General features: G+C 43.3%; 1 protein-coding gene across 1 annotated transcript in view; it reads left to right on the top strand.

Annotated features, from left to right (window-relative positions):
• Nucleotides 1–205: 205 nt before the first annotated feature.
• SH3YL1 (SH3 and SYLF domain containing 1) overlaps nucleotides 206–11,650 on the top strand; it is a 35,802-nt gene continuing 24,357 nt past the window's right edge. Inside the window, exons 1-4 of the mRNA XM_085847975.1 lie at nucleotides 206–251; nucleotides 533–643; nucleotides 2,191–2,301; nucleotides 11,272–11,336. Coding sequence (XP_085704101.1) covers nucleotides 206–251; nucleotides 533–643; nucleotides 2,191–2,301; nucleotides 11,272–11,336 — 333 coding nt within the window. The remainder of the gene's footprint in view (nucleotides 252–532; nucleotides 644–2,190; nucleotides 2,302–11,271; nucleotides 11,337–11,650) is intronic.

Consider the following 11,650-nt stretch of genomic DNA (forward strand, 5'->3'; position numbering starts at 1 on the left):
TTTTTATTTTTTTATTTTTTATTTTTTTCCCGGTGTATCGGCCTCGATGTCCATCAGCACACTAAATTACCGTGCTTTCCCATTTTCTCGGGTCACTCACCTGCATTTTTTTCCATTAATTTTTTTCATTTACTTATTTTCATTTATGGATGCTTTCCGACGGTTCTATGATTTGTTTTTTTTTTCCCCCGGTCCATCGGCTTCAATGTCCATCGGCACGAAAAATTTCAGCTTTCTCTATCCCTCGGAAGGTACCGAACTTTAATATGTCATTGAGTGGTTAGAATGAGAGATATATATATATATATATATATATATATATATATATATATATATATATATATATATATATATATTTGAGATATATATCCGAAGTTCAATTTTTAATTCTTATGTTGTGCTTTTGTTTATAACTGGAGATGGAAAAAGATTTCTTTCAGTGATTTGATTATGTCTGTGATGTGATTACATTTCTGTTTGTGTTTGTTGTGATAATAGTGGCTAAGTTATGTTAAAACTTTTCAATGTGCAGTGAACAACCCATTGCCATGCAACCTGAAGTCAGAGGCGAGAAAAGCAGCAAAGATATTGCAACAATTTACAGAGATAACAGACGGTCGTGGACCAGACAAGATCATTCCACGTGAGTCGGCACGGGCATCTGGCAAATTGTGTTTCGTGTATGTTGTGTGTGTTGTACGTACACGTGATACATCCAATTGGGAAGTACTTGCACAATTTTAAGGAAATGGAACCAAAGGGACTGTCACAAGACCCAAAGGTTCTTTAATCGAAAGATGTCCAACCGATGTGTGATATCGTCACAAATAGCATTTATTTATAAGATGATGCACTCTAATTGCATTGCACACAACCGTGCAACTAATGATCGGCTTTTCTTCTATTCCCCTCTGCTTTACCCTCCATATATCCTCATAGCAAATACATTCGTGAAAGCCCCTCCTTTGCTACCACCTCCTCTTAGTTAAGAGATGGTTCAGTAGCCAGAAGTCCTTCACACTTTATTGTTAACAGGAGAGATTGTTCAATATCCTGAAGTAACCAGAAGTTTCCTGAACTCTCGTGATTTTTCTGCACAGCTTAATGTCTAGATCAAATTTTGTAACTCGTCACCCTTCACTCAACTCAACATCTCACCTCGACACACGTTATACAGTCACATGTAATAAGCAAATTGTTCCATCTTGAATCGTAAGTATATAAGCGGAAACATCACACTGTACCAATACACCTCTTAATAGTCACTCGTGCATGGGACTGAGACGCTTCTGCCAATCGGCATTTTTCCACCTGCTGCTTAAAAAATGACCATATATTTAAATAGTCATGGTTTAAAAGCGGTAACTTTGACATTTGGGCATGTTTATAGCTGGTTTCCTATGAACGATCACCATAAAACACTGGAAATGGAATAAAAATTGCACAGAGCTGGATAATTGACAATTTTTCTGGTTTTTTGTTGTCGTACCCCTCTGGCATCTCGAGTCAGCTAACAGTTAAATGTATGATAGGATTACACATTGCATAATACTAGTAAGTTGCCCATGCCTGCACTGGATTCTCAACAATAAAACTTCACATTTATTGCCACATCTTATGCAATTTAAATGCTCTAATGGCGTTAAGGTGCTCCATTAGAAACTGTTCAATATATGAAGTTTTTCTTGATACCTTGGGTCCGTAATAAATATTCGCATTGGTGTCAAACCCCGTGATCAATTGCAAATTAAAAGTAGGAAATAATACTTTGATTCTATGAATACATTTGGTACGAAAAATGATGCAAAAAATTTAGCCAATAATATTTGATTTACTTCATGCCATACTCGGGGGAGTGTAGAGGGGGAGGGGCAGGTGTTCACATGTGACCTCTGTTGTAATCCAGTTGAACTCCAAACACGGACACCATCTTCCTATGTCTTAGGAGTCTGTTACATTTTTTTCCCCCTTTTGTTATTTCTGCCCTGTTTATATCCTCTGTCATTTAAAATTGTTCAGATATGATTCCAGCCATCACAATGTCTTCCCTTTGAGCACTAGAGTAGATGGTGTTTTTTAATTTTTTTTAATTCTTTCTTCAAATTGATGTTGATTGAAACATGATTATTGCTTGGTGCTAGGATTTTGCTCACTTGTGACCCTGACACGTTTTTCTCTTTATCCTACCAGCACATATCATTGGCCGGGCAAAAGGTCTGGCGATTCTGTCAGTGTTTAAAGTTGGTTTCCTGGTCACGGCTCGTGCAGGAAGTGGAATTGTTGTGGCACAACTTGACGGATGTAAGTTTTGTCGGATTGTGAACTTGTCCAACACTCCTCATGCCATAGTTCCATTCTATAGCCGAGGGGGTTCTCAACTGTTGAGTGTAGTATCACTACTTTTAAAAAATGTGGTCACAATATCATGCCATAAAGTGGTTTTTATGATCGTGCTATATTAATTGTGATCGCGCAATAAACATTACATTAGAAAGGAGTCACATTGAAGTACCACCGTTGCTACAACTTAAAAAAAAATTCTCATTTTGTATTTCCTTCACACAAAAGCGTCACATGTGGAGACAAACATCCTCCAACAGATGTCGCCACTTATCCATAATCCATGTTACCGCTAATATAATCCCTGTGCTCCACCAAGCACATCTCGAGCAGCTAACTTCTGAGATGAGGTGTGCCATCTTGACCGCGAAACCAAACTTTGAGTCGTTGTGTCACAATGCTAAAGCCCAGGTATTGCACTCATCTAGGTCAGTAAATACATGAATGGTAAACACAAGTATAATGTTGGGATCATGAGAATTTGCACGAGTATGAATGGGATCTCACTGAGGAAGAGGTTGGGAACCCCCTGCTCTCGCCTATGTTTTCCTGTGATCTTTTAAATAATTTCCATTCTATCAAATGGTGTCAATATTTCTCAGTTACATTGCTGTTTTTACTCTTGCATCGTCATCTTCATCATCAGCAGCAGCAGCATGTACGATGCTCTGTGCAGAGCATCGGTGGTGCTAAATCGGTCACTTCAATCCTAGTCGGGTTACCACTCTGACTCAGGAAGTCTGGGCAGGAATTTGGAATGTGGTCATGGTGCAGGCGATAGTTTGTCTACTCTTCGCAATGGACACTGTGGGATCTTTAACATCCACCAACTAATGCCTGCAGATGGAATGCCCAGTTTAACGTCCATCTGATGGATGGCGCACATTTTGAAGAAACACCAGGATGACATTTTATAACTGGGCCGAGATTCAAACCCAGGCTAGACAGCTTAGAGGCGAGTGTGGGCACCTCGAGGTTGTATCGTAACACACCGTTAAAAACCAACTGTGATTCCTTGTTGAATTTATTTAAAAAATTAAAAATGTACATCCTGTCGGACCCAACTATTAGTGGGGGATACATTCGTGAAAAATGCTGCGAATGTCAGGGTCCACGAATGTCAAGGCATTGTTTAAAAAGTATAAAAAATTGTTGCATGGTCTAGACTTGTGGAAGAGCGATTACACAGAATAAATCAGGACACCACATAACAAAGGGAACAGCAGGAGAAAAGTGAAACAACAACAGCAAGGCGGAGGGTGAAAGTAGTCTGAGATGGACAAACAAGGGATGCAGGTAATGATGATGGGTAAGGGAGAATGCAAAGGGTGAACAATATGGATACATCAGCAAAATTGTGTTTGACCTGTCTGTGATTTTTATCAAGGTCTGAGGAGAGGGAAGAGGCTGCTTGCTGTCTGTCTGTCAGAAGGATGAGAGATGTCATGGCAGAGAGTGGAGTCATCAGCAAAGAGATAAAGAGGATTTTCCAGAGAGTCAGTGAGATTATTGATGAAGATTAGGAATAATGCCAGCTTGCTGATATCCTGTGTCGGAGTGGTGACCCATATAGGATTGTGCCCAATAGCCAAGGAGACTGCTTAGCACCAATGCTCTGCACAGAGTATGGTCCCAATGGAATGGGATTGGGAATAAAATGGGGCCGAGAACATTGCCTTGGGGTACTGCAGCCTTGACAAGGAGAGGAGATGAAAGTGTTCCATTAAGGGCCACACATTGACGATGAGAGGGGAGGAAGTCAGTAACCTAAGAGTGGAGTTGGCCGTGGATTCCATAGGCAGACAGTTTGGAGAGCATGGTGGGATTCCAGACTGTATCAAATGCTTGAGATATGTCCAGAGAGACTGCCCTAATCTCATGTCTGATATTGAGGGCCTCCATCATTGTTGGGAGAGTAGAAGCAGCATGTCCAGTGCAGCGTTACCAGGTCTGAATGTGAATTGGAGATCTGAGATGAGGCTGTTGGAGAAAAGGAATGATTTTATGTCAACTGTGATTATTGATTGCATTACTTTGCTTATGATTGGAAGTACAGGAAGCTAATTAGGCTATCGTTAAGGCTATCCATTTTTGTACCTTTTTGATGTTGTGATGCTGTGATGTTGCTGTGATGCTGTGATGTTGGCTGATTTCCAATTTCCCAGGTGGATATTGGAGACGTGTCCTGAAGTGCAATAAAAAATAAAAATAAAAACTGCGAATGTCGAAGCAGGTCACATTTTATGACCCGTGAATCGACGGGGTCCACAAATAGCGAATCCACTAATGGCGGGGTCCGACATTTTTATAAAACTAGAATCTGAATCCAAAAAGATCGCCACTGGTGTCCCTGGAAGGTGTACAATAAAATCAGACGTACAATAATTACCTTCAAAAGAGAGAAAGAAAGAATTTTGGAGCCATTTTACTTCACGTCCTGCGAGTGCATTATTTAATTAATTGGGTTCGAAAAAAAATCGCTCTCTCCTAATTTTTATTCGATTTCACTCTCGATTTTGGTGTCCATGCTGAACTTCTCAAGGCTGGTAGAAATGCTGTACTCATGTCGATAGTTGCAGTTCTGTGCTCTGTTTGGAGCACAGACATGATCCAAACTGACTGGAAGAGGGGCTTTGTTGTCCCTCTCTGGAAAGGAAAGGGTGATCGTCAGGATTGCAACAACTACTGAGGGGTGACGCTGCTCTCAGTGCCGGGCAAGGTCTTTGCTTGGATAATTCTTGATAGGGTTCGCCACCATCTGCTTGAGCACGAGCAGCCATAATAGTCAGGCTTTACACCAAAGAGGTCAACGATTGACCGTATCCTTACTCTTCGGGTCCTCATCAAACGTAGATGAGAGTTTCGGTAGGGGGCTGCTCGCAGCCTTCGTCGATCTCCGCAAAGTGTTCGATTCAGTGAATCGGGATGCCTTCTGGAGGATTCTCGGTCTTGGTGCCATGAAAAATGATCAATCTGATTTCTGAACTATGCTTTGGTACTGAGTGCAGTGTGAACTTTGAGTGCAATGAGGTGTGGTGGTTCCATCTCCAACTTATTTTTAGTTTTTACTGGAGTTCATAAGGGGTATGTACTCCATACTTTTCAGCGCTTGTATGGATTGATGCTGGGGAGGATGTCAGAGATGAAGCTGCGGTGCATCATTTGGGAGTATCAAAATCTCTGACCTTGATTTCGCAGATGATGCAGTTATCTTTGTGGAGACTCGAGATATCCTTTTGGGGGCCCTTGAGATGCTGAATGAGGAGTCTGAGCCACTGGGATTACATGTTTCCTGGGTTAAAACTAAAATCCAGGCTTTCAATGACATCTTGGATGCTGAGCTATCTTGTCTGTACCTGTTTGTGGTGAGGATGTTGAGGTCACGGAGTGATACACTTTCCTTGGCAGTGATATTAATTTCTTCGCATTTTGTGAGCCAGAGGTTGATGGATGTCTGGGTTTGGGCCTGGGGAGACATGGATTCATGGGATCATAGGGTGTGGCACTCAGAGAGCAAGACTCAGTTCCAGTCTTGCTCTCTGGTTGTGGGACTTGGACTCTGACCAATGATCTGAGATGGAGACTTAACTCCTTCGGAACTAGATCTCTTCGGAGAATCCTTGGCTTTTGCTGGTCAGACTTTGTGTCCATTAAGCAGTTGCTGAGAGAGCCTCAGATGAGATTTGTGACCTGTGTAGTCCGTTAGCATCAGCTAAGGCTGCATGGACATGTGGCTCGTTCTCCAGACGCTGATCCTGCTCGGCAGATTTTCTCAGCGAGGGAGCCTCGTGAATGGAAGATGCCAATGGGCTGACCACGAGCCTTGTTGTTGTGGCAGGTTGATCACCATTTCAAGGAGATGGGGATGGGCCAAGCATTTGGGATGGCCAGACGGAGGCTCCTGGAGTACCGACGGAAATTGGACACAGCAACACGCTTCTCTGGCAACACTGTCCTCCTTAGCCAACTTAAACTGCCTTGTTAGCCCATTGCGCCTCACGGCGTAAAAGGAATGCTTATTATTAGCCCCCTCTGGACTTAGTCTGAAACGGGGGGGGGGGCTTATGGATTTTGTCTCTTTTTGTATGTTAGCTTCCTCAACTATATCTCAGAGATATATGGACCGATTTTATTCGTACTTGGCACAAAGACAACACATGATGGTATACATATGCACCTCATTTCACTTCACGATGCGATCAACGATGGCCGACTGGCGGCCATTTTAGCTGTAAAAAACACCCGACGTTGAATACGTCCTCAACCATTTCTCGGAGATGCATTTACTGATGTTGTTGAAACTTGGCACACAGATAATTAATGATTGCCTACATATGTACGTCATTTTATTTTGAGATCAGATCCAAGATGGCCGACTGGCGGCCATTTTAGTTGTAAAAAAAACCCAATGTTGAACAGTTTTTCGGAGAAATAAGTAAAGGGAGAGGGGATGGAGGGGAATATATGAGTCATCCAAAAAGAATGGAGTGTAAAAGGTCTATGCACCTTTAATATCAATATGACTAACCAGGGTATTATTTCGCAATAACTTTGAGATTAAATTGCTGATTAAATATTCAGAGATTTTATTCACCACATTGTTGAAAATGAAAGTATTTTGTTAGATTTTTCATTTTATATTAATTTTTTTTAGCAGACTCTAATGGTCATGGAGGAGCTGTGACACAAGTCACACACACCATAAGTATTTGGTATGACTCGGCCAGGGTTTGAACTGCGAACCTCCCGGACTCAGAGGATGCTTTTTCCATGATGCCACTGAGTCTGGTTAAAGTTTTGAAGTTTCACTGTATTATCATTGTGATGCACCATGCTTCAAAGTGTATTGGTCTGTTGTTTTTTTTTTCCATCTGAGCACTCAACTCATGGCCGTGGGATCCTTGGTTCAAATACCATATCGTCATGCCCAGTGGCTTTTAAACCTCGACCTGGACAGATGGCCGAACTTCTCCCTTTGAGGCCTACAGCCGAGACTCTCGGAGATTAATGTGCGCGCGCGGGAAAATAGTTAAGCGCTGCACTAGAATGGCATGGATGCACGGACGCAAGCAAATTGAATTGACTAGATAATAAATTAATAACAATAATCAAATATGTACAATGACAATAATTCAAATTATATTAATGAAAGAAAAATGTGAGGTAACCTAAATCTAATTCTAATTGACGTGCTTCCACACTGACTTAAATACACACAAGGGGACGAAAAAATAAAGAAAAATAATCCCTCCTTTATTCCAGCACTTCGATTGGTCCAGATGGTCCTTATGGAACTTGGAATCGAGGCGCTTCATAGACGCTCCCAAAATGACACCGAATCGTTCTCTTGCAGCAGGAAGAATGTATGGCAGGCAATTTGTGAGCGGTAATTAACACCAAGGCTCAGAGACCCCGCGCATCTGCTTTGTGCATCGATCGTCCTCACCGACCCGCTATTTGACACACCCGAGGCTCGGGGCCCGTTCCTCACGACCCAACCAAGAGCCAAAGGCCAGCGTCTTGCTTCACCATGCGAGCCAATCGCCTAAGCACGGATACAATGATCGTGCAGCCTTTGTTGTGCCGAGAGCAAAAGCGAGATCCTCCGTGTCCTCTGACTAATGTGGCCTCTTCTCTCTCATGTCCATTTACGTCATCTCTCTGACCGCGTGTGCCCCTTTCCTTCACGACTTGTCTCCTTTCTGTCCTTTCTGATCTGCTGCCTCTTACGCCCTCTTCATGCGTCTCACGTCACGTCCATCAATCCTCTGCCTCCGGGGACCTGCTTGCACGAAACCTGGGAAGACAGGACTTCTGCCCGCTTGTAGTTGTTTTAGAGACGTGTTCCCCACCTTTTATTGCTGATTTTGGAATACAAAAACATAGGGAAAAGTGACACAGGGGCAATTACATACTGGGGAAATTATCCCTAATCCCTATCTAATTAGCACCACACCACATGTGTGGTGACATGTAGCACTTCAGCTCAGAGTCTCCTTACTTTATTGTCTCCTACACGTTCACGGGCCAAGCAACTCTATACGATCCTATCTCTCCTATTAAATTCCTTCATCTCCACCACAAACATCACAATATACTTTGCTGATTTGTCTAATTTGTGTAATGTCTTCTTGTGTCCTTATTCTGCATTCATTCATTAATTTGTGGCCAACACCTCACTGCTGGTTGCACCATTTCTGGGACTATGGCTGTGCTACTGATGCATTGCTCCCTGTAGTTTAGGGAAAAAATTTGGGATTTGCCCAGGGTGCCTGTGAGAATTATTGCTTTCTCTTTGTGAAAGACAGTGTGGAATTTTTAACATTTGCCAGAAACCAACATTGCCAGAAGGGACCCCAGTTTGACGTCCCGCCTGACAGATGGCACACTCATTGCTGCAATGCAAAAAAACAACACCAAAACACTTGCAAAACACTAGGGTGAGTGTTCATAGTCTGGCCAGGAATCGAACCCAGACTGGACCGGTGGAAGATGAGTGCGTGATCTCCGAGCTTTCCTGCTACCACATTGTTCTGCTTGTAGTACATATACAAGCTCCTCCATAAGCCTGCTATCACTGCATTAATTGTTGTGTCATGGGGGAACTACGAGGGAGGGGCTGTCTCGGGTTCCTCTCTGGACTCACCAGAATCGCAGGCCATCGCACACGAATAATCTTGTGCCGCTGCCTGGTCGCTAATCGACTGAGAACGCCAATATCTTGACCACGTGACTGAGTCCTCCATCTGACAACCGTTTACTTAAGGACACGTGACTTCCTTACTGGGGATCACACCCTCTGTACATACTTGTGTTATTCAGATTACCTACCAGATCAGGTGCAGCCGAGCGGAGCTGCCAAGTGTGTACTGGTTATGAAACAGATTCTTGGGGAATAACGTCCTGGCGAAGTTCGGGTGCGGGCAATGCTGGACTAATGGAGGAAAAGACAAGAACGAGCTGGGAGCTTTTCTAACGACACATTTATTTTAACCAGAATGCGAGGAAAGTTATGTGGCACTGTAAATGGGTTTACTTCAATGTACAGCAGGGAAAGCAAGGAATTTGTGGGTGTGCGGCAAAAGGCAAACAATATTACAGAAAGAGACATCGTGCAAAGTTATCCTGTTGGTTATTACAGTCTTACGTTATGCTATGACAGGTGCCATCACACACTCGCAAACACAAAAACCAGAGGAAAATTTGAGATTGCCCTGAGAGAAAGAAACAGATGAGGAATAATGACCACTCAATACCTGGCATGGCTGGCAGACCAGCATAGCCCAGAACGCTGAGGAAAGAGGAGGAGGGAGAAATACTGAGGGTGTCTAGGGTGTGGGAGTGTGAGGTGTGAGTGCAATGCAATGTGGGGGGTGCAGCATAGTGCAAGAGGAAAAATGTGAGGTGTAGATCAGTTTGGTTTGCTCTTTTAGTTCGTGCTTGTGTCCTGCCCTGAAAAGAACAGTTGGTCAGGCCTTGCCTGCGTTGATTGCTCTTTTTTCATCCATCGTAGATGAGAGAGAGATGGTAGAAGAAAGATTTGTTAGAAGAGAGACCCTATCCGATTCATATAAGAATTTGTATGTGTTCGTGTCGATTTAATCTAATAAGCATCGATTGGCATGGAGCAGCCCCAGATTGTAGCAGCAACGCGTGTCCCCATGCTTGGTCACATGGACTTGTGGCGCCCCTTACTCTGTGCCACCTGTCTCCGTGGCGAGGCCCGACATCTGGCGAGTGTTGCTCTGGCTCATCCTCTCTCTGTCCTCAGTGATCCGGCAACAACGAACTGCTGTCCGATCTGTTCCGCTCTGCCCCAAACTGCTTCGAACTGCTCTCTTTATGAGCCCCGGACGAGAGCAGGAGCCCAAAAATTGGATCAAACGTGGCCGGAAGCAAACGGGGCCGAAACACACTTACCCATTGGTCCATAGTGGTTGTAGCCAGGCCCCGAATGCGAAAAATGGCTCGGTCGCTCGCCGACCTGGTCATGCATCAGAGCTCTGACTTTAACATGGTGCCATGGTTTTTGGAAGCGCTCTCTGGCCTGGAACATGTGCTGGCCTCCATTCAAACGTGGGATTTTAGGGAAATCCCTGCACCACTCGTAGGCCCCTAAACGAGCTCCAGCACACGTTCGCGCTTCGAGTTATGTCCCAAAATAACCCGACCTACGTCTCCTCCGTGTCCTTTGAGGCTATGGTGGGAGCTTGATAGCCTTGGGGCAGTTGTGGCAGTTGTAGAGTAGTGCGAACATGTGGCGTTTGTAGTGAGAGGATTGTAATGTGGCATTGTGGGAAAGAAGTTGAAGTTCCTTGTCATGAGATGGTGCATAAAGGTCGTGTTTGTAAGCGTGAGTTGTGGCGATTTTTCTGTCTTATGAAGTGGTTGTGGTGAGCGTGGTACAGCTTGGTAAACAGAATGAAGGTCTGAGATGAAATGGCCGTAAGAATTAGCGTGCAATTTTGAATGGCAAATTGGCGCACATACTGCAGAGGATCCACGTTGTATTGGCACGCGTACGCCAAAGGATCCATGTTGCTCTTCACATTCCTTTCATCGTTATTGGACCGTGTGCGTGCTTTCTTGCTTGTTTCGTGTCCGAGAAAGGAGTGTAGAAGAAAAAGAATGGGAGAACTGTGAGGTTTAAAGGTTAAAAAGCTATAAGACATCTAACTGAATGAGTCCCACAAAACATGTCTTTCCCCTTTACCCACTAGGCATTTGGAAGGGACTAACTAATACACATACTATTGAAATAACTGCTTTGGGATCGCTGTATGTTGTGTACCATTGCCTTGGAGACTTGCAGTTTTCCAGAACCGCAACGATACATAAAAATTCCATTATTTTTGACTGCAACTTTGCTTGCACAATACAGAATTAATTGTGCACTTTTATTACATCTCATTTGATCTCCCTGCCCCATAGACTGGTCAGCTCCATCTGCAGTTGGCATTGCAGGGCTCGGTGGGGGCTTTGAGATCGGATTTGAGGTAAGGGTCCCTTCGGGTAATTATTTCATTTATCAGCGTTATAAATTGTATTTGAAATGAAGAGCAGACTCTTGTTGTCTGTTATTTCTATCCTTTTAAATGCTGAGCATCAAGTAAGGAAGTAGCATGTATGATTTAAAAATATATATATATATATATTATTTTTATTTTTTGGTATGACTTGGCCAGGATTTGGTTGTCTCTGTTAAGATTTTTAGCAGCAACAAAAAGTTGAATATTCTAGGAAATGGCGATGAACTAGGTGAAAGTTATTTTGAAATAGCTCAAAAAAAATACTTTATTACAACCTGCTG

This window comes from Eptatretus burgeri, chromosome 11 (assembly GCF_056783735.1).
Source record: "Eptatretus burgeri isolate ZD-2024b chromosome 11, Ebu_testis_v1, whole genome shotgun sequence".
NCBI lineage: Eukaryota > Metazoa > Chordata > Myxini > Myxiniformes > Myxinidae > Eptatretus > Eptatretus burgeri.